The sequence below is a fragment of the Caretta caretta genome, chromosome 1 (assembly GCF_965140235.1).
Source record: "Caretta caretta isolate rCarCar2 chromosome 1, rCarCar1.hap1, whole genome shotgun sequence".
In the NCBI taxonomy this organism is placed as follows: domain Eukaryota; kingdom Metazoa; phylum Chordata; order Testudines; family Cheloniidae; genus Caretta; species Caretta caretta.
Genome location: NC_134206.1, coordinates 34302110 through 34325665, shown reverse-complemented (window position 1 = coordinate 34325665; position 23556 = coordinate 34302110). Strand labels below are relative to the sequence as shown.

At 42.9% G+C, this 23556-nt stretch overlaps 1 protein-coding gene across 6 annotated transcripts in view; it reads right to left on the bottom strand.

The window, feature by feature from the left end:
• The window catches only part of DYNC2H1 (dynein cytoplasmic 2 heavy chain 1), a 396411-nt gene that overhangs the window by 225194 nt on the left and 147661 nt on the right, over nucleotides 1–23556 (bottom strand). For 5 of the 6 annotated variants that reach the window (XR_012667749.1, XM_075127044.1, XM_075127048.1 and 2 more), the window contains 5 exons: nucleotides 22942–23051; nucleotides 20032–20130; nucleotides 17621–17744; nucleotides 6811–6974; nucleotides 5049–5168 (listed from right to left, as the gene is read on the bottom strand). Coding sequence is in view for 5 of the 6 variants with exons in the window: in XM_075127044.1 (XP_074983145.1) it covers nucleotides 5049–5168; nucleotides 6811–6974; nucleotides 17621–17744; nucleotides 20032–20130; nucleotides 22942–23051 (617 nt within the window). In the remaining variant the exon portion in view is untranslated. Of the gene's footprint in view, nucleotides 1–4071; nucleotides 4143–5048; nucleotides 5169–6810; nucleotides 6975–17620; nucleotides 17745–20031; nucleotides 20131–22941; nucleotides 23052–23556 lie in introns of those variants that run through there. The other variant, XM_048844045.2, reaches the window with a different exon arrangement.

Here is a 23556-nt window from a genome sequence, read left to right as displayed (position 1 = left end):
GGTGATTTATTTCCTGTTGTAACAGGTGCTCATGAGAGGGGTCCCTGAGGAGGGACAGGGAAGGGGAATGGGCAGGTGGGATAGAAATAAAGGGGATGGAGTAACCCTGCTGGATAATTTCCAGAACCCATTTGTCTGTAGTGCTGGTCTTCTAGACTGGGTAATATGTTAGCAGTCGTTCTCCACATGGGCTGGAGATAAGATGTAAATCTGGAATTAGGGAATGTGGGGTTCTCGTATCCTCAACCAATACTTCAAAATGTTTGCCTGGAAGTAGATGGTCAGGCGTAGATGGCTGATCTTGGAGCTGCCGGCATTGGTCATAGTGTCGTTGGGGTTGAGCATATGGAGCAGTGCGGAATTGTGGCTTGTAAATTCTGCCCTGTTTCTGTTTATTTGGAGCGACATAAATTCCAAGTGTCTTCAAGGTTGCCTGGCAGTCCTTTAAGGTGTGTAATGGCGCGTCGGTGTTGTCCGCAAACAGTTTTTGGCCTCCAAAAGGTAAGTCATCAACTGTGGCTTGAACTTCCCTTGGAAACCGGGACAGATGTAGCCAGGAAGTGCGACGCATGACGACGGATGTAGCTACTGAACGTGCTGCCGTACCTGGAGAATCAAGAGAAGGCTCAAAGGCTGTTCTGGCGATGAGGGAACTCTCCATGATGTTAGCCTTATATTGCTCTCATTTGTCATCTGGAAGCTGTTCAATAAAAGCTGACATTTGAGAGAACAGGTTTCGTGTATATTTGGCCATTTAGGCCAAGTAGTTGGCTATACAGAATTGGAGGGTAGCTGATCAGTAGGCTTTCTGCCTGAAAAGGTCTAGCCTTTTCCAGTCCTTGTCACAAGGGGTGGTTCTAGATTGATGTTGCTTTCCCCTTTGATTAACCACTTCTACCACCAATGAGTTTGGGGTGGGGGGGGGTGAATAAAAACTCAGTTCCTTTTGTAGGGACATACTACTTCTTGTCAGATCTTTTACAAAAAGGTGGGGCTGTGGCAGGTGTCTGACAGATTATTTTTGTCAGATCCATTATGGCTTCATTAATAGGCAATGCAATCTTTGCTGATGGGGATGCCTGAAGCATGAGTTTGTGCTGGGTCTCTGGTAGCTCTGCTACTGAGATGTCTAGGGATTCAGCTACTCGTTTGAAGAGCTCCTGGAAGGATTTGAAATCATCCCCCGAGGTAGGGAGTGGTGGAATTATTGTTTTGTCTGGCGATGAAGATGAAATGTGGGTGGGTGGAAGGGTATCACCCTCAGGCGCATCTTCAGGTTCCTCTACCTCCTCATCCAGCGCTTCTGAAGGAGCTGGTGCAGGAGGTGAAGGGGAGCAAGTTGTTCTGGATCTAAGTGGGTTGGGAGGGCCTGTGGTTCTGAGCCCTATATAATGCCCATGGGTCCCAGTATGCCGAGTTGGGTGGAAATGCCATGGGAGGCAGTACCAATGGTGGAGGCTGCCAGCCTTCTGCATCTGTAGACATGCAGTGCTGAGAGGGTCCTGGTTTAGGTGAGGAATGGTGCAGGGTGTAGATCCCTGCCTCATCCTCTTCGTCCTCATCGCTGAAGAGAGGAGGAGCTGAGCCAAAGGGAGTAGCAACCAAGCTTGGTCCCGGTCTGGCTGGGGTGCCGTCGGTGCCGAATAGCAGAGTCCCAGGTGTTGAGGTAATGTTGGAGACCCCAAGGTATGGCCACTAGTTAAGTTGGGGGGATAAAAAGCCATAAAAGTCAAAAAAGTCTCCCTGCTGAAGGCCTAAGGGCTTCTTCTCAACCCCCCTTAATAAAATTCAGGCCTAGCTAGTTTAAATAAGCTCTTTTGCTTTTAAAACAATGTTGCAGTCGCAAATAATGCCTCATAGTGTAAGGTTTGCTGACGCCAAGCTAAAGATAATAAGAGAGACAGTTACAGGGCCAGACAAAATGTGCTAGTTGTTTAAGTTGCTAAAAATGCTTGTTAAAAGTTGCAAAAAATAAACATTGTTGTAACCCATATAAAAAAGCAAACTATTTATATAAAGTTTTAATTAGCTAATGTGTAGTGCAGTAGCATTAAAAAATATAAAAGTGTGTATAATAACCTGCTCTAAGGTGCAGGATTTGAAATTCTATTCTCCCTGTACCTTGTTTGCAGCTGCAAATAAACTTTTCAGCTTCTCCACCCCGTTGTGATTATTGAGTGAAGCACACCGGGTAACAAAACCCCCCCTTGCTGTTGTTTTGCCTCTCGGCACTGGGTGCCGGCAACAGTAACAAGGAGATCTCCCTGTTTGATTAATTGCTGTGGCACCGGGAGAATCAGCACCAAGGACAGCAGCATGCTCTGGCTGGGAATCAGGGTGAAAGCGGCAGGAAATCTCAGGACTGCATATTCCCAGTGCCTCATGGTCCAGTGCTTTCGGTGCCTTTGGTACCGGGGTAGATTTTTACTTCAGAGATCGCTTTTTTGGAGGCGAATCTCACTGTGGCGAAGAATGAGACCACTTTTTTGTGCCCTTTTCAGGAGAAAACTCCTAGTAGTCACTTTGGAGGTAGAGCCCCTGTCAGACGCTGCCACTGGTGACCGTTGGCCAGGAGACATCCTGGACTTGGGGTCAGAGGCTGGTTTGAGGGATTTCTCCATCATCAGGAGTTTTAATTGGAGATCCCTGACCTTCCTCGTCCGAACGGTCAGTTTTTTGCAGTGGGGACATTTCTGAGCAATGTGTGTCTCCCCTAAGCACTGGACATACTACACGTGGCCGTCAGAGACCGGTACAGAGAGTCTGCAGGTCAGGCAGCATTTAAAGCCAAGAGAGCTGGGCATACCTGAAGGGACATTAGTTTTGAAGAAGAAATAGGAATAATCCCATTCTGTCCCTCTTCTGTTTTTCGCGGGGAAGGCAGACAACTAGTAATTTTTTTCATAAGATAAACAAGAAATAGGAAAAATAAAGGAATAAGAGGTTACTAGCTGGGGGGGACACAAAATAATATCTAATAATATCTAAAGTTATAAGGGGCGCTGCGGTCGCTCCAACTCAAGCCAAAGGCGGTAGAGAAGGAACTGGGGGACGGTTGGCTGCACATGCTTGGTAGCCACTTGGAGCGGCGTGAAACAGCTGCCGCGCATGTGTGGCCAACCGGGGCACTATTACTACAAATCTCTGATTACAAGCGCAAGGCACCAAGACCCCTTACGTGGAGCATCCACAGGGACACTTCTCGAAGAACAAAGTCTAATTATCTCTAAATTCACTATTTAATTTCACTATTTCTGGCAAACTCTCTAGTCAGAAAATATTGCAAAATTTGCCTCTTGCCAGTTAACGTTTTTACTCCCTTCTTCTAACCCCCATCTGAAATTCTAATTCAGACCTCACCACTAAACAAGTGTGACATACTTGCTCTAAGGTTCTAACTTCCCTTCTGAAATTAGCTAATTAACAGCTTACAATATATCTGCAACTACTGTAATTACGTTAGTATTTACTTCAGTAGGAAATTTTAGTAAGAAACACTGCTGACTTGCAAGGACATAGTCAACTTATCAATCTTTTCATTCCTATGTCGTTTTGAAAGGTTGACTGCATGTAATGGTACTGTTTAAAAAGTAAAGTAAGTAAGTAATAGGTTCTGTTATTATCTACATATCTTTTTTTCCCAAACTGCATTGTAAAAGGCTTCTGCTGACTTAAACCATTTTCATAGCAGAATTACTCTCATGAATAATAATAATTAGGCAGATTTCCTCAAATCTACAGCAGCTCTAACAATATATCAAGAGAATACCAAAAAATGTAGGGATGTAACAGAATTAGTAGAACATAAAACCAGTGGATAGAGGGCCTGATTCTACTCTCACTGAAGCAAACAGGAAAGCCCCTACTGAATTAATGGTGCAGGATGATACCCAGAATGCCCAATCCAATGTCTCTTAAAAGCAACATAAAGATTTATTTGACTTTAATAGGCAATGGAGCAGGCCCATATTCAGCAAGACAAGTACAATAAAAGGCAATATGACCACACTGTGATCCCTTACTCCTAATAGTAAGCAGATACTCTGAAGAGTTCTGACTTTGATTTCAGTGGGATGACTCAAACAAGAAACTGCTCACCAGTGGGAGTAACGGGTTCACAGTCTGGCACAAAGTCTTTATGGCTGAAAAGCAATATAAAACAAAATTCACTGTTTCCTAAAATGTACTGTACCTAATGAGACTTATTACACACACAAAAAAACAGTTGCACTGCTTCAAAAAAATTGTTGGATGTTTTCACAAATGCATCAACTGTGCTGAAACTTAATCCTGTTCCTTTGAAGTTATCCTTTCTCTACAGGTGTACTATTCAATTCAGATCATGTTCTCTTTCATTAGAATCAAAGTCCAACAGAATATTTAGAAAACCAACTTCAAAATAACAGAAGGAAAACAGAACTGAAAAGAGAAACTTGGCTCATAGGCAATCAGTACCTTTATTCTAATGGTAGAGTATTAAAAGTGAGAATCACATTTTCTGAATTCATTTTCATATTTTAATTTTTTGAGATCTTACACATTTCCTGTATTTATTTTCAGAAGGCACAAAAGTAACACACATCTCAGTCTCTGTACATCCTACTGGATTTTATTTTTAATTTCTACATTTCAACATACATATCTTGATTAAATGGGGTACATATCCTTTGTGACTATCTCCTGACAGAAAATATGGCAATTTTTCATCACTCAAAATAAGAGAAAAAGTATTTTCTAAACTAACAAACATTTTCCTTTTTTCAACCCACTTCAGTAAGAAGTGGTAGCCTGATATATGAACCTCTCCTACATCCAGCCGCACAATTCAAGCACTAACTGGATATTTGATCCTAATGTGGCTGTGATAATCTCGAATGTCCTGAAATGCTACAATTCACCATGAGTTTACACATTTCCTTTCCCCACCCCTCCAGACAAATTCTTAAGCTCATTATTGCTATTAACAATTTTAGCATCTGGCTTTTAAACAGATACCAGTATTAGATCTACTATGTTAATCTGAAATCAGTAGGACATATTTATTTTACCTCCAAAAGAGATTCCTCTAGTTTAGCTAATTGTATCTTCTTCTCCTCTTCTTGTTGCAAGAGTTTTGTCTTCTGGTCTTCCAAATCTGGTTTTTCGTGCTGGATAGTTAAAGCTAAAAGCTAAGAGGAAAGCAACATATTCAACAAGAAGGAAAATACTAACCTCAGTAACATATATGTGCTTCAATTTTGGCCATGTACATTACCCAACATTTTTAACACATGCTTAAACACTAGACTCTGTAAGTCCAGTATCGTAGCCCTTGTGTATGCAAAATACAGTGATGATAAATGGAGTACATTATGAGAACAGGGGAAAGCATGGGCTTCAAAGACTACATCTACACTCCAAGCTAGGGTCCTGCTTCCCAGCTCGTGTAGACTTACTCATGCTAGCTCTCTGATTTAGCAAGCTAAAAATAATAGAAAAAAGAAAAGGAGTACTTGTGGCACCTTAGAGACTAACCAATTTATTTGAGCATGAGCTTTCGTGAGCTACAGCTCACTTCAACATCTGATGAAGTGAGCTGTAGCTCACGAAAGCTCATGCTCAAATAAATTGGTTAGTCTCTAAGGTGCCACAAGTACTCCTTTTCTTTTTGCGAATACAGACTAACACGGCTGTTCCTCTGAAACCTAAAAATAATAGTGTAACTACCGATGCACAGGGAGCAGTGGCAAGGGCTAGCCAGATGAAGCACAAATGCACCAGAATACCATAGGTACATATTTGTGGTGACTAGTCCATACCACTGCTGCTGCTCCTTGTGCTACTGCAACTGCACTACTATTTTTACTATGCTAGCTCAGATGAGAGCTAGCACAGGTATGTTTATCTGCGCTGGGGAGCACCCACCTAGCTCATAACATAGACATAACCAACAAGTAGATCCAATAAGAAATAATGGTAATTTCTTACCTGTTTATTTGGCTTCTTCCAGCAACTTTATGCTAACTCAAACAGCCCTCCTACCAATGCTGCTCCGCTGTTTTCCTGTTTTCAGCAGGCAGAGATGAGTTGTATGTCTGGTTAAGCTAGACATTTAGTGTTTTACCTTTTTCTCCAATGTCAAATTTTATGTTCGTTAGTTTTGAATAAACTAGCTTCCCAATGAGTAATGTTTTGAAATGATGAGGGGTTTTGTTTTCTAATTCCTCGTTTTTTCTAGTGGCCCTCTATTTGTCCCACTTCTCTCTAAATGTCATAGACCAAACTCTCAGCAGCTCCCAGCAATTTGGTGGAAGACCTAACACATTCAGCCTTTAGATTTCATGGACCTCTGCTTCACCACAAGGCAAAGTATTTTGAGACTGGGAGTACAGTTTGGCAAGGATAGAAGTCTGGAGAACTGTTTTGCTAAAATTTCAAAAGCACCATGAATGCGCTTACAAATGTAACTAATAATTTAGGGCTTAATCTGACTCAGTTAAAGTCAATGGAGAACTTCTACTTATTTCAGTAGATGTAAGATGGATGAAGACTGTTACACCTGCCAGTCTATGATTTGATTGTAAGGTACATAAAAAAAAAAGCTACAATTTTAATTTAATTATTTTAATAATGATTTTATTGTTTAAACTTTTTTGATGCATTATAACCTCCTAGTCCCTACAACAGATCGGAGATTGCAGCTATATTCTGTCAATGGGGGCCTCTGCCAGGTCTGTGTTGTCAGAAGTCAAGGTGTTTCCAGAGATGAATGCAGCCCAATGTCTATTAATTATTATCATTATTTTATTATAAGAAATGTTAAATGCCTACCTGTCCTCTTAAACCACTTCTTGTTGTAGTAAAGTTAACTTCAGTAATAATAGAAGCTGCATCAGGTGGAATAAAGGGATTTGGGTTTCGCGTTGACAGAAATAGGCGGAATTCTTCATTATAGTCAATAATTTTGTCACCTATTTGTACAGCATATCGTGGTCCTATTAAAAATACATACAAATTATCCTAAGTTTGATAAGGAAATTCCAGAATTGTCTGAAAATAAATACCCGCCACGTGAAAAAACTTGAGAACCAAATTTTAGGTTTAGTTTAAAGGAAATAGTCTTATAAAACTAACAAAACCATGTTAATAAATATTATAAAAAATAAATTAAAAGATTTTTATGAGATTAGCTTTCCCCTATATTGTTGGAAACAAAAATACAGCAGCATTGTAGAAGTGCATTAGAACCAGATACTAAAAAGACTCAGACCAGTCTGCTTTAATTATCCAAATACAAAAAAGTAAATGAAAAGCATAAATGGCAAAAAAATTACATTAGAGGTAAAGTAATAATAATAATAGTCAGAGCCTCAGCCAGGTTAAATCTTCTTTGAATTGCTGCGAGTGATGCAAAGTGTACTTAAAATCATTCCAAGTTGCACAGCTGAGGATTCTTCCTACAAGAGAGGAATCCTCTGGTGGTTTATATTCACTGACTCCCCAGCCCAGACAGGAGGCATTTGGGACACATGGGAGGGTAGGTGGGGGCATAACATGGGCACTTTGCCTATCTTGGGCCCCTGAAATGCTCACAGCTGATGTAAATTAGAGCAGCCCTAAGGCTACTGTAACTTGTTCTAAGGGTCATTCTCCTCTCCCTTCCCTCCCACCCACCCCCTCCCCGTCCCGCCCCACATCTGACCCAGGATCCCTTCCTTTCTTCCTCTGGTGCTGAAGCCATGTTCAAAACATCTGAGGACTGACTCCTACAATTTGAGGCACATTACTTGTAACAGTACTGAGATATGCACCATTCTAGAAATGCACAGCAGGTATAAACCCAGCTTAATTGGCTAGTTAAAATGGGTTAATACTCATTTTGTGTTTCTGGGAGTGGTGGAAAGCAATAGGATTTTACCAGTGAACCTGGCCACATTGTCTGTGGAAAGTCTTCAGGCGAAACCTATTGGTGCTCTGTAATATTAGTAGTTCCAATATGATTTCTACCACTCTCTGTTGTACGTTTATGTAAAAATGCACAGTTTGAAACTAAAGATGCTGTGTACCAAATTATCAGACTATGAAGGTAAGAAGTATTCCATTAATCACTACAGGTGGTTCTTTCACTAAATATATTCAGTTTAAACACAATGTGCAAGAAACAGTTAATTAACGCAGCTGTAAATGTACATTACTGAAATCTCTGTCTATACCTATAACAATCAGAAGGTTCCTGATATGAGATCCAATTGTGGACCAGCCTAATGTGGCCACCCAGAGAAAAGAGGGGATATAAGGCTTATCACTATCTCACTGGTTAGCCTACAGATCATTACTTCGGATGTGGGGAGAAAGCAGATGTAGCGTGACTTCTACTTTCCCTCAGAAGCAGGTGAATAAGGAGAGGGCAGAGTGGGGGCAAAGACTTGATTTTGCCATGAAATGTACAAATCAGCGGATTTGGCAGGGTGCATGGGAAGGGAAACAATCTACATCTGGTAAAGGGATTGCACAAATTATTGCCTTCTGGAAGCAACAGAGGAGCGGGGAAGAAATTGCAATGGGACAGTACACTCAGGTACCTCTGTATTTTCAGGGGTAGGAGAAAAGAGTCAAAGTAGCCCTAAATAGGAACCTGTTACTAGATTGCTGTTGGTGAAGGCTGTGTTTAGATTCTTCACCAGAGACCAACATAACTTTCAGGCCTCTGTTGTAAAAATGTCCAATCAAAAATAGTATCTGTAATAGTACAAGTACAAAGTAACTGCAATATATCAAACCACTTTTTTTTATTAACAAGTCAAGAAAAGTTGTAAATCATTCTTTTAAACTGACTCAAAACAAAGCGCTATAAGAACAGCCATACTGGGTCAGACCAAAGGTCTATTTAGCCCAGAATCCTGTATTCCGACGGTGGCCAATGGCAGATGCCCAGAGAGAATGAACAGAACAGGTAATCATCAAGTGATCCATCCCATTGCCCATTCCCAGCTTCTGGCAAATAGAGGCTAGGGACACCACTCCTGCCCATCCTGGCTAAAAGCCATGGATGGACCTATCCTCCATTAATTTATCTAGTTCTTTTTTGAACCCTGTGATAGTCTTGGCCTTCAAAACATCCTCTGGCAAAGAATTCCTCACGTTGACTGGGCATTGTGTGATGAAATTCTTCCTTTTGTTTCTTTTAAACCTGCTGCCTATTCATTTCATTTGGTGACCCCTAGTTCTTGTGTTATGAGAAGGAGTAAATAACATTTCCTTATGTGCTTTCTCCACAACAGTCATGATTTTATAGACCTCTATCATATCCCCCCTTAATCGTCCAATCCTATTAATCTCTCCTAATACAGAAGCTGTTCCATACCCCTAATCAGTTTTGTTGCCCTTTTCTGAACCTTTTCTAATCCCAATATATCTTTTCTGAGATGGGACGACCACAGCTGCACGCAGTATTCAAGATGTGGGCATACCATGGATTTATATAGAGGGAATATGATATTTTCTGTCTTTTTATCTATCCCTTTCTTAATGATTCCCAATATTCTGTTAGCCTTTTTGACTGCTGCTGCACATTGAGTGGATGTTTACAGAGAACTATGCACAATGACTCCAAGATCTCTCTCTTGAGTGGTAACAGCTAATTTAGACCCTATCATTTTATATTTATAGTTGGGATTATGTTTTCCAATGTGCATTACTTTGCATTTATCACCATTGAATTTCATCTGCTATTTTGTTCCCCAGTCTCCTAGTTTTGTGAGATCCTTTGTAGCTCTTCGCAGTCTGCTTTGGACTTAACTATCTTGAGTAGTTTTGTATCATCTGCAATTGTTGCCATCTGACTGTTTACCCCTTTTTCCAGACCATTTATGAATATGTTGAATAGTACTGGTCCCAGTACAGACCCCTGGGGGGACACCACTATTTATCTCTCTCCATTCTGAACACTGACCATTTATTCCTACCCTTTGTTTCCTATCTTTTAACCAGTTATCAATCCATGAATGGACCTTCCCTCTTATCCCATGACAGCTTACTTTGCTTAAGAGCCTTTGGTGAGGGACCTTGTCAAAGGTTTTCTGAAAATCTAAGTACACTATATCCACTGGATCCCCCTTGTGCACGTTTGTTGACCCCCTCAAAGAATTCTAGTAAATTGGTGAGGCATGATTTCCCTTTACAAAAACCATGTTGACTCTTCCCCAACAAAATTATCTGTATCTGTGCGTCTGACAATTCTGTTCTTTACTATAGTTTCAACCAATTTACCTGGTACTGAAGTCAGTCTTACTGGCCTGTAATTGCCAGGATCACCTCTGGAGCCTTTTTTAAAAATGGGCATCATATTAGCTATCCTCCAGTCATTTGGTACAGAAACAGATTTAAATGATAGGTTACATAAACCAGTTACCTACCTTTCGTAACTGTTGTTCTTCGAGATGTGTTGCTCATGTCCATTCCATTTTAAATGTGCATGCGTCTATGTGCACAGTTGCCAGATATTTCTGCCTTAGTAGTATCTGTAGAGGGCCAGCTGTGGCGCCCCCTGTAGTGGCGCTCCCATACAGTGGCGTATCAGGTGCTGCCAGACCTGTGCCCCCTCAGTTCCTTCTTGCCGGCGACTCCGACAGCGAGGTAGGAGGGCGGGAAATGGAATGGACATGAGCAACACATCTCGAAGAACAACAGTTACGAAAGGAGGTAACCTTTTTTCTTCTTTGAGGGCTTGCTCATGTCAATTCCATTTTAGGTGACTCACAAGCAGTATCCACAGATGTGAGCTCAGAGTTCACAGTTTAGTAGCTTGCAGTATTGCCCTGCCAAAGCCAGCATTCTCCCGGGCTTCTGGGTCAGCGCACAGTGGGACGTAACGGTATGGACAGAGGATCAGGTGGCTGCTCTGCAGATGTCCTGGATAGACACACGGGCCAGAAAAGCTGGCGAGGAGGCCTGTGCCCTGGTAGAGTGGGCCATGACAATCGCCAGAGGCAGCACCTTCACTTGGTCATAGCAGAAGCGAATACAGGCGGTGATCCAAGAAGAAATTCTTTGAGTGGATACAGCGCAACCTTTCATCCTGTTCCTGATCCCTGGAAGGTGAGCGGCTATGAGATGGACATTGTGCTCCAGGCAAAAGTCCCAAAGCCAGAAGGCTTCCTGGCAGAGGGCATGACCTGGCTCCACCCTGCCTGCTGATATAGAAGACTGTAGCCATACTGTCCATCAGGACCTGAACCACCCTGTCTTGAATCTGAGGAAGAAAGGTTTAGCAGGCCAGTCAAACCACCCTGAGCTCTCTGACACTGATATGTAGAGAGCGATCGCAACTGGACCAGTGACCTTGAGAGCTGAGAGCACCCAAGTTCGCTCCCCATCCCAGGTCTGAGGTGTTGGAGACCAGGGTCACCAAGGGAACTCCCTTCAGGATCCTGCAACCAGGCAAGGGATAAGAGTACTTCGTCCGGGATCCTGACCACCTTGTCCATGCTGTGGCAGTTGGGGACATAGGCCGACTCTAGCCATGCTTGAAGGGGTCTGAGGCGGAGATGCGCGTGCCGGATCACATAAGTACATGCCGCCAAGTGGCCGAGCAGTCTCAGGCACATGTGGGCGGCGGTGAGTAGGTGGGCCTGCAGGCTCGCAATGAAGTCCGCATGGCCCGGATCCGAGCATCAGGGAGGAAGGCCCTGGCCCGAGTGGAGTCGAGGACCGCCCCAATGAATTCTATGCATTGTACTGGGTTTAGGGTTGACTTTTTCTCATTTATAATCAACCCCAGGTCATGACAAGTGGAACATACCAGGTCACGATGCCTCCGTACCTGATCCGCGGACCGTCCCTTTAACAACCAGTCATCGAGGTACAACTATCTGGACCCCTCAATGTCTCAGGTAAGCAGCCACTGGTGCTATGCATTTTGTGAATACCTTTGGGAATGACGAGAGACCAAAGGGCAATGCCATAAACTGGGAATGGCACCCGCCCAATGTAAAATGGAGGAAAAGCCGGTGCGCAGGAAGATGGAGATGTGGAAGTATGCGTCCTTCAATTCTAGGGCGGTGTACCAGTCTCCCAGATCCAGGGAGGGAATGATGGAGGCTAGGGAGACCATGCGAAACTTCAACTTCTTGAGATACTTGTTGAGGCAATGCAGGTCTAGGCTGGGTTTGAGGCCCCTTTTTGCCTTCGTAATTAGGAAGTAATGGGAGTAAAATCCTCTGGTTTCCATGTTCCACAGGACTGTTTCCACTGCCCCCAGGCATAGGAAGTTTTCGACCTCCTGTACGAGAAGTTGCTCATGAGAGGGGTCCCTGAAGGGGGACAGGAAAGGGGGGTGGAAAGGACAGTCAGCTGCAAACTGCAGGGTGTTGCCTGAAGAGACCGTGTCTAGCACCCACCGGTCTGAGATGACCCGGGACCAGACCAACTGGAAAGGGCAGATGCGGTTGAGGAAAAGGAAGGGTGGACACGGTGCATTGGCTGGGGAACTGTCCTCGAGCACATCCTCAAAATGATTGTTTCTGGCCTCCCTGACTCTTGGGAGGGTCAGCCTGCGCAGATGAGCAGAAGGCAGATAGGTAGCACCGCTTAGGCCCTTTATCCTTGTCATTCCTCCTGTAGAAGTCAGATCTGGGAGCTCCCCAGGACCAAGACTGCTTCAGAGAAGGAGGAGGCGGACAGTTTCCTGGACTGCTGCAGGGTATGCAAACCCAAGGAACAGAGGGTGGCTCGGGAGTTCTTGAGCCCATGGAGCCTAGAGTCAGTTAGCTCAGAAATGAGCCCCAAACCCTTGAATGGCAGGTCCTGTATTGTGGTCTGTATCTCCTGGGACAGCCCAGAAGCCTGCAGCCAAGCGCTACATTGCATGGTCACTGCTGTCGCATCCCAGGCCATCTGGAGGACTCCGGGGGCTACCGCTGTGCCTTTGCTCAGCAAGGTGGAGCACCCTTGGGCATGATGCTATGGGAGGGCCTCCATGAACTTATTTAGGGAGTCCCACAGGTTAAAGTTATAACCCCCTAGCAGAGCTTGGTGGTTGGAGACCCGGAACTGTAAGCTGGCCGTCGAATAAATTTTCCTCCCAAATAAGTCCAGTCTCTTTGCTTCTTTATTTTTGGGCGTTCTGCTGGGATGGCCCTGTCTGTCCTTTTCGCTCACCGCGGACAAGACCAGGGATGCCATGGGGTGTGGGGGGTGAGCATACAGATATTCAAAGCCCTTTGCAGGGACACAGTATTTCTTTTACACCTTTTTTGAGGTAGGCAGAATAGATGAGGGGTTTGCCACACAGACTTGGCTAACTTGAGCACCTCTGGGTAGATGGTGCTAGGGGACAATTTCCTGGTGCAAGTGCTGGAGGAACCAACTAGGGGCAGAGCTCTTCTTGTCCTGCTGCTCACAAACCGGGAAGAATTAGTAGGGGAAGCAAAAGTGGATGGGAACCTGGGAGGCAGTGACCATGAAATGGTTGAGTTCAGGATCCTAACACAAGGAAGAAAGGAGAGCAGCACAATACAGACCCTGGACTTCAGAAAAGCAGACTTTGACTCCCTCAGGGAACTGATGGACAAGATCCCCTGGGAGAATAACATGAGGGGGAAAGGAGTCCAGGAGAGCTGGCTGTATTTTAAAGAATCCTTATTGAGGTTACAGGGACAAACCATCCCAATGTGTAGAAAGAATAGTAAATATGGCAGGCGACCAGCTTGGGTTAACAGTGAAATCCTTGCTGCTCTTAAATACAAAAAAGAAGCTTAAAAGAAGTGGAAGATTGGACAAATGACCAGGGATGAGTATAAAAATATTGCTCGGGTTTGCAGGAGTGAAATCAGGAAGGCCAAATCACACCTGGAGTTGCAGCTAGCAAGAGATGTTAAGAGTAGCAAGAAGGGTTTCTTCAGGTATGTTAACGACAAGGAAAGTGTGGGCCCCTTACTGAATGAGGGAGGCAACCTCGTGACAGAGGATGTGGAAAAAGCTAATGTACTCAATACTTTTTTTGCCTCTGTCTTCACGAACAAGGTCAGCTCCCAGACTGCTGCACTGGGCAGCACAGCATGGGGAGGAGGTGAACAGCCCTCTGTGGAGAAAGAAGTGGTTCGGGACTATTTAGAAAAGCTGGACGAGCACAAGTCCATGGGGCCAGATGCGTTGCATCCGAGAGTGCTCAAGGAGTTGGCGGATGTGATTGCAGAGCCATTGGCCATTATCTTTGAAAATTCATGGCGATCGGGGGAGGTCCCAGATGACTGGAAAAAGGCTAATGTAGTGCCCATCTTTAAAAAAGGGAAGGAGGAGGATCCTGAGAACTACAGGCCAGTCAGCCTCACCTCAGTCCCTGGAAAAATCACGGAGCAGGTCCTCAAGGAATCAATTCTGAAGCACTTACAGGAGAGGAAAGTGATCAGGAACAGTCAGCATGGATTCACCAAGGGAAAGTCATGCCTGACTAATCTAATTGCCTTCTGTAACGACATAACTGGCTCTGTGGATGAAGGGAAAGCAGTGGACATGTTGTTCCTTGACTTTAGCAAAGCTTTTGACACAGTCTCCCACAGTATTCTTGCCAGCAAGTTAAAGAAGTATGGGCTGGATGAATGGACTATAAGGTGGATAGAAAGCTGACTAGATTGTCGGGCTCAACGGGTAGTGATCAATGGCTCCATGTCTAGTTGGCAGCCGGTATCAAGTGGAGTGCCCCAGGGGTCGGTCCTGGGGCCGGTTTTGTTCAATATCTTCATAAATGATCTGGAGGATGGTGTGGATTGCACCCTCAGCAAGTTTGCTGATGACACTAAACTGGGAGGAGTGGTAGATACGCTGGAGGATAGGGATAGGATACAGAGGGACCTAGACAAATTAGAGCATTGGGCCAAAAGAAATCTGATGAGGTTCAACAAGGACAAGTGCAGAGTCCTGCACTTAGGATGGAAGAATCCCATGCACCGCTACAGACGAGGGACTGAATGGCTCGGCAGCAGTTCTGCAGAAAAGGACCTACGGGTTACAGTGGATGAGAAGCTGGATATGAGTCAACAGTGTGCCCTTGTTGCCAAGAAGGCCAATGGCATTTTGGGATGTATAAGTAGGGGCATTGCCAGCAGATCGAGGGACGTGATCGTTCCACTCTATTCAACATTGGTGAGCCCTCATCTGCAGTACTGTGTCTAGTTTTGGGCCCCACACTACAAGAAGGATGTGGAAAAATTGGAAAGAGTCCAGCGGAGGGCAACAAAAATGATTAGGGGACTGGAACACATGACTTATGAGGAGAGGCTGAGGGAACTGGGGATGTTTAGTCTGCAGAAGAGATGAATGAGGGGGGATTTGATAGCTGCTTTCAACTACCTGAAAGTGGGTTCCAAAGAGGATGGCTCTAGACTGTTCTCAGTGGTAGCAGATGACAGAACAAGGAGTAATGGTCTCAAGTTGCAGTGGGGAAGATTTAGGTTGGATATTAGGAAAAACTTTTTCACTAGGAGGGTGGTGAAACACTGGAATGCGTTACCTAGGGAGATGGTGGAATCTCCTTCCTTAGATATTTTTAAGATCAGGCTTGACAAAGCCCTGGCTGGGATGATTTAGTTGGGGATTGGTCCTGCTTTGAGCAAGGGGTTGGACTAGATGACCTCCTGAGGTCCCTTCCAACCCTGATATTCTCTGATTCTATGGGCAAGGCTATCTTTGCCGGAGCGGCGGCTGAGATGATGTTGAAGAGGTCGTCAATTTCTTCAGTCACCTCTTCAATCTGTAGGGACAGATTCTCCGCCACCCGTTTAAGGAGAGCCTGGTGCTCTTTAAAATCATCCGGAGGACTGCTAGGATGGAAGGGACTGGCTACTGCCTCGTCTGCGGACAACGATTGCACTGCCTCCAGAATGGTGCTGTCCCCCTCTTTCTTGGGGGAGGGCTCCCTCAGTGTCGGGGTTTGGTGCACTGCCTCGGCACCATACTCTGATGGTGGTGCTGGCGGTGCTGCAGTCAGCTTGTCTGATGCGGCCAGGGACGGTTGAGAATACTGAACCGGTACCATCGGCACCCAACACTGGTCCCAGTACTGCCACTGGGGAGTCTACTGTCCTAGTTGCACTGGCACCAATACCGGTGCCACTCCGGACTCCCCTGTTGGTGGCAAGTTGACCGTTCTGGGCGATGGGCTGAAGTTCCGGTCTGATCCCAACCACTGCCCCTCTGGATACGAGGGAGGGGCCAATGAGGCCTGCATCTGTCTGCTGACCCTGGTGGACAAACGCTGGGGTGATGAGAAGTAACGCCACTTGTCTAAGGACCGGTACCAGGGCAAGCGAGACTGGCGCCGAGACCCCGAAAGGCCCCTCCTAGATGGTGGCCGACGTCGAGGGGACCACTTGGACGAGGGAGACCGACGCCTGAGACTCTAACTGTTAACTAGCAACTATACTTAACAGCTACTTGACTAACACTATCAACTTACTATTTGCAGAAGGCCCTAAGGCATGAAGTTGGACAAGAAGAAAACCGCTAGCCCTTGCTACGCAAGGAAGGTGCTCTGACTAACCACCACACGCAGTAAAAAGGAACTGAGGGGGCACAGGGCCGCCGGCGCCTGATATGCTGCAGCATGGGAGCACCACTACAGCGCCCTACAGCTACTGCTAAGGCAGGAATTTCCAGCAACTGTGCACATTGGTGTACACTACCTAAAATGGAACTGACATGAGCAAACACTCGAAGAACCATAATTAGTAGTTCTGCGATTTCACATTTGAGTTCCTTCAGAACTTTTGGGTGAATACCACCTGGTGCTGGTGATTTATTACTGATTAATTTATCAATTTGTTCCAAAATCTCCTCTAATGACACCTCAATCTAGGACAGTTCCTGAGATTTGTCACCTAAAAAGAATGGCTCAGGTTTGGGAATTTCCCTCACATCCTCAGCCATGAAGACCAATGCAAAGAATTCATTTAGTTTCTCTGTAATGGCCATATCATCCTTTAGTGCTCCTTTAGCATCTCGATCGTCCAGTAGCCCCTCTGGTTGTTTAGCAGGCTTCCTGTTTCTGATGTACTTTTAAAAACTCTTGCTATTACTTTTTGAGTCTTTGGTTAGCTGTTCTTCTTTTTTGGCCTTGGCTATCTTCCTGAATATACTATGTATATCAGTTTTTCTTGCACTTTATCCCATCAGCTCACTGGACCTCACAGCCTGTGGATAACTATTTTCCCGCTCCATCCTCATTTTGATGTTTCTCTTTTTCTGCAGTTATCTAATAAAATTAAAAAGAAACAGCAATACTAACAATCTAAAAAGCTGATTTCCAGCCCTAATTAAAGGCACTTAATTTTTGGACTCTGTAAGGGTTAGAGATCCCAAACAAAAGCATGTGCTTCAAAGTAGGACTCGGAAATCAACTTAAACTTTAGAATGATTCAATGTGTCTGGTTTTATCCTATTTGAGAGAACTTTAACTATACTTAAATATTTCCAACACAGATCACACATTACATGAGTCATGGAAGGTAAACATAAAAGAGCAAGATCCTAACCAACATTAATGTTTCTATAAAGTAGTAAGTTAAAAATTAGATTCTGTACTAGGTACATTGATTTAATTCACAGGTATCTAAAACAGCTCTCCCTCAAACTGTCAGGTACTTACCTTGAGCAACAAGATCTCTTCTTAACAGCGGATAAAGAACTGGCTCTACTCCATCCACCTCCTGTAGAATAAGTGTTTTCCCAAATCTCACTGCCAGCTCAAGAGCAGTAATGAAGCTAGCATCCTGTGTAAATAAAAATTAATGCCTATTAATTTATTTAGTTTCTTAATATTAATATATTTCTTAGTCAATTGTGGAAATACTAAAAATTATGCAAAGAATCTATATCTCTTTAAGGATGCACACCGTAAGATTCTTTTATCAAAAAAGTATTGTAGTTACCCGTAACTGTTATACATTAAATATATTTGTCTCTGATATTCGCATTCTAGGAATAGCATGTCCTGCCAAGGAAGTTACTGAAGAATTTAAAGCAGTAAAACTGATATGCCAGGGACATCAGATCAAGTGATCTGCAACCAAGAGCACAAAACACATCTTTACTTAACTATATTTTGGTACCTCTCTACTGCCAGTGTCAGGGCAGGCCCAGCAATCAAGGGGTTAATTCAGGTACTGCAGCCAGACAGGCTTAAGGGCCCTGACTTGGAACCCAGTGGAGTGAGCAGGCCTGCCTTCTCCTACCAACCCCTGAGAGACTTAAGAACTGAAGGAGTTTCCAGACCCCCTAAGCACTAGGACCAGCTGACCCAACAAAGTATAAGGGGAAAACCCACATACCCCAGGGGGACTCAGGCAACAGGAACTGACTGACTGCTCCATCAGAGGGAGCGAACTCTGAGGCAATGCTCCATCTGGCCAAAAGCAGTTCGGTTGCATCAATACACCAGCTCACAACCAGGAAACATTATTAATAGTCAAAAGCAGAGAAGCAGTGTATTTGGGAATAACTATTATGTAATCTTCTTTTCTCCTTTGTGAAGTTGCGTCTGTGGCTCTCCACTGTAGCAGTCCAGCAGACATTGACACTGTTGAATAGTGGAGGTACTACCTATTCAAGAAAACAAGCACTGCTCTCCCAAAATGAGCATCTGCTCATGTCTCAGAATAAGAATAATGGAAGAGTGACATAGACTTGACATGCTACCTTTCCAATTTCATCTTTAGACATATTGGAAAGACAAACTGTAGAAGCTGTTACTACTCTAGGAGAATGGACCCTGAGTCTTTCTTGTACACACAATCTGGTGAAGCTTAGATAGTTTCTGCCCTAAAATAGCAAGGTCTTTGGTTCTCTCTCCCACACCACAAAACGGCTTTCAGGTATAGTTCTCAGGATCCTAGCAAGGACAGTCAGGGCACAGGGTCAGAACTGAGTCAAACCAGAAGCTGCGAGCAGTGCAGGAGTTCATAGTCAGGTTTCAGGACAGGGTCAATACCAAGGTTCAGAGTCTGAGTCAGGTTTCAGGGTCCGGTTTGAAGGCGAAGTCCAAATCAAGCCAAGGTCAAAGCCAGGAGCTCAAGAGCAAGGAACAGGAATGGTCATGAAAGCTAGAGGAGATCCACACTGTTGCCTGGACATTCCTCAAATGCCCACTGTGTTTATATCGGGTGAAGAGCCCATCGGGAGCAATGAGGTTGCTGCCTGTCAGACCCCTTAAGGCAATACTATCCATGGTTTATGTCCACAGCAGGTCATGAGCAGTGGAGCACGTGCTGATTACAGCTGTTGCTGTGTGGCAGTATAGCGATGTCAGCAGCCTAGTAGATCTACAGGTCTCAGTTCTAGACCCACGGGGCCTTACAGTAAGTAGTTCTTCATGGGAACAACCAATAGCCTTTTTTACATCTAAGCTATGAAACATGGCTTTGTCTGGTAAATCATAGGACTTTGGAAAATCTTTAGTAAAGAAGAGATGAATTCAAAATAAAGTCTGAGACTACTTTAGTCAAAAATTTTGGATGTGGTCCCAAAGTTCCTTATCTTTATTTAAAAAAAATTAAAAGAGCATGAGAAAAGTTCATCATAAGAACTTGCTGCTATGAAATCATTCTGTGTGGAAGGAATATAAAGCAGGTGACAGGGTAAAGGATCTGGCCCTATAATTTTAAATAATCTGATGTCTCTGCTACTCAAGTCAACCTATCATCGCTATTAAAACTGTAAATACCAATAATTTTATTTTTAAAATTAGAGCACCAAATTTGTAAAAACAGGTAAACTTTTTAATGTTAAAAGTATGTAAAATGTGAATTGAATTTGCCAATTTTACATAATCTTTTGGTACAACATATATAGTTAAAGGGCTTCCCAGTAGTTTTAGAAAGAGTGAGCCAGCATATGTAGTTATTTCTTCCTACAACATTGTGTGAAATGATATAATTCCAAGAACCTGGCTCCATCATCAGTGAATACCATCACACTTCCCCTCAACCCACACTGTGAGGTCCTGGGGCCAGCAGAGCCCAGCCAGAACTTAAGATCTAGGATTAAGAGTAAATACTGGACCTGTTGGTTAATTACTTCCAAGCGAGATTCTTTCAAATGTGTCTTCAACCATTCTGTAGCCCTTGAAGAAGGATCGATCAAAAAGGGACAAATTCGACTCTGAAAAAAAAATTATTATATGCTACCTTCTGGTTTTAGGAAGAAAATATGAAATTAACAAATTTCTTCATTTCCAAAAAATATAAATAACACTGAAGAGTCAAAAATTTCAACAGCTGTTGTTATTACTGAACTGCTTGATCAAAGGAGGCAGCCTAATAACAGAACCACAGCGACTGATTCTGGCAGAAAGAAGACTAATATTTTGTAATACAATTATATTCCCAGATGTTGGGTCCACTGAAGTTCAACACATCTGCTCCATCTCTCTCTGAACTATTACTATATTGTCATCTACATCCACGACTACCACCACTTTGTGCCTTGTTAGAAGTATGTCTTCTCCTTTCAGCTCCACAGTTTTCTTCTCCCTCTGACAAAAATATAGCACTTTTCATCTGTACATCTGAGGGTACTTTACAAAGGAGTATTATTATAATTTTACAGACAAGGAAATAGGTAAAGATAGTTGTTTGCCTATAGTCACAAAGAAAACCAGTGTCACAATTCTGCAGACGCTATTATGTGTAGTATTCTGTATTATAATTAGTACCACTAGGTCATCATCACATTATAACCTTCATATTAATGATGTGGTAGGCTTTCCTTTTAATAAAAACTCATTTAACTAACAGCTGGTGCAGCAATGGAAAACCATACTTCATTATCTGTATAAGAATGGTATCAAGCTGTGTTAGCTATTAGTAAGCTGGAATGCATATTATGACCAGGTCTGCCATGCTAGAAGGCTGCAAACAGATGTATGGGATATATTCCAAACACTGAGATTTTAACCCTTGCTACATTGTCTTATACTTAAGTGTTCAACACATTAATTGCTGGTCATTTCCTAAGTATACAGTGACCATTCAAAGAGTGCTGTTGTGCTAAGTGCAAGGAGAGTTTGTGGCTGCTGAGAGGTACAGCCAGGTTTGGACTCTTGTCTTCAAAAAGTCATGACCAGCCCCATTTCAACCAGCTCAAAGAACTCTTCTTTTCTTAGACTGGTCTGTTTTAGACAGTATTACAGGAGGAAAGAATCTAGCATATTGCCAGTAACATGTTTGTATAAAACCAAGTCTTCAGTATGAGGCTCTCTGTCTACATCCCACTTTGGGGTCTGATGTAGTGAGAAATGTGGAGTTTGAAGGAGACAAATTAACAAGAAGAAAGGGAGACAGGGATTCTGCCTTGGTGAGGTAAAGAATACTCGGCTCCTGTATATCATCTTAAAAACAAAGGGCCAGATTGAAAATGGACCTTGGTGCACGTGTCCAGTAGGAAGGTGAAGTAGCAAGATTTGCCACGGTTACTTGGCCTACAAAACAGCCAGTCATAATTTCAATTGTAGAGGCAGAAATGCACATTGCTTTAAAGGGGATGAAACTACTCACTATAGTAACCTCAACACATGAGAGATAATATGTGAGAGACTATCCTAGAAAACAGTGATTGAAAAAGCAGCAACTCTGAGAAAAAACAGGAGTCAGAGTGGAAAAACAAGTCAACATGAGCTACCAGTATGATGCTGTGCCAAACATCGCTAATGTGATCCTTGGATGTATAAAGAGGGGAGCAGTAATTCAGAGCAGGAACGTGATTTTACCTCTGCTGAAATACTCTGTAGAGTTCTGGTGTCCACATTTTTAAAAAATTATGTTGAAAAACTGGAGAGATACATAGAAAAGCCAAAAAATTATTCGAGGGCCAGAAAAAAACCTACATTTAGAGGCTTAAAGAGCTTACTCTGTAAATATGATCAAAAAGAATACTGAGATGTGACATGTTTCAGAGTAACAGCCGTGTTAGTCTGTATTCGCAAAAAGAAAAGGAGTACTTGTGGCACCTTAGAGACTAACCAATTTATTTGAGCATAAGCTTTCGTGAGCTACAGCTCACTTCATCCGATGAAAGCTCACGAAAGCTTATGCTCAAATAAATTGGTTAGTCTCTATGGTGCCACAAGTACTCCTTTTCTTTTTGAGATGTGACATGTTGACAGTGTAAAAATACCTTCATAGGAAGAAAATAACAGGTACTAGGAGGCTCTTTAACCTAGTGGGAAAAGGCATAACAAGAATTGATGACTGGAAGTTAAAGCAAAACAAAGGCAAATTTGAAATAAGGCACAGATTTTTTTTTTTTTAAATAGTGAGGGTGATTAACCACTGGAACTACCAAAGGAAGTGGAGAATTCTCCTTGTCTAGATGTCTTCAAGTCCTCAAATCAAGAACAAATACCTTTTTAGAAGATATGCTTTAGTCAAGCACAAGTTATTGGGCTTAATACAGGAGTAACTGGGTGAAATTCTATGTCATACATCTCATACTAGATAATCTAATTGTCCCTTCTGGCCTTAAAATTATGAATTTATAAATCTATAAAAGTGTTTGCAGGATGTGGCCATTTTTTATATTTCTTGGCAATCGAAACGACAAAAATGCACATTTACAACACAGTGGATAATTCTCAAAAGTTTGTAATAATGCTAAAGATAACTCACGTTTGGCCTAATTTGATGGACAGAGGGCCTTTCCTTTTGGATTTTCAGATTAAAATGATAAAAGCAAAAAAGCAAAATGCATAGATGATGGAACAGTTTTGTTCCTTTCATTTTAGACAAATCAGAGTTGTATATATAAACAAGTAGCATAAATATTTTATTTCTGTAATGTTTGTGCCTTCAGGAGTACTAACAAGATAATAAAGATTGAATGAGGTTATCAAAGAACCCAGAAAAACCACGTGCTTCAACCAGTTACAGAGAAAATGTCTCCAAGAAAAGAAACAAAAAATTCAGAACTGTTTACCTGCAAGATCACAAGAGCATTTTCTATTGAAAGGTCATCTGAGGGTAAACCTTCACTTTTCCAAATTAGTTGTTCACTCTCTGTGCACAGAAACCGCCTCATATCAAATTCTGGCAAATTAAAGATGGATTTGTTAATTATATACTATGTACCTGTGCTGACATTTATATTCTGTTTGTATTATATGTCCCCAGTCACAACAGATTCTGCTGTATACAATACAGTTCTGTATATTTCCTTCATAATTATTTTTTTTAAATTACTGATATTTGCAATATCTCTGATGTTATAGGAGAGTGTTATTAATACATAAAGGATAAAAAAATGATTGCCATCAGACCATCCCTCATTTTTGGGATAGGCAAATTAACAATATTTCACAAGTAAGAGGATCTATACTTTCCACCATTTATTTCTCTGCAGCGATTGTGTGCCTATATGCAATCAAAAGACGTTACAGTCTGTTCAGGTTTATGTTGTTGTGAATTCTTGGGAAGATTTACACCTGGAAGAAGAATTAATTTTTGGCACTTTCCCATCCAGGGATAGCAAACTCAGATCACTGATGATTGCCAAAGTTGTGCCTACATGTAGCTAACATACATAAGAACATAA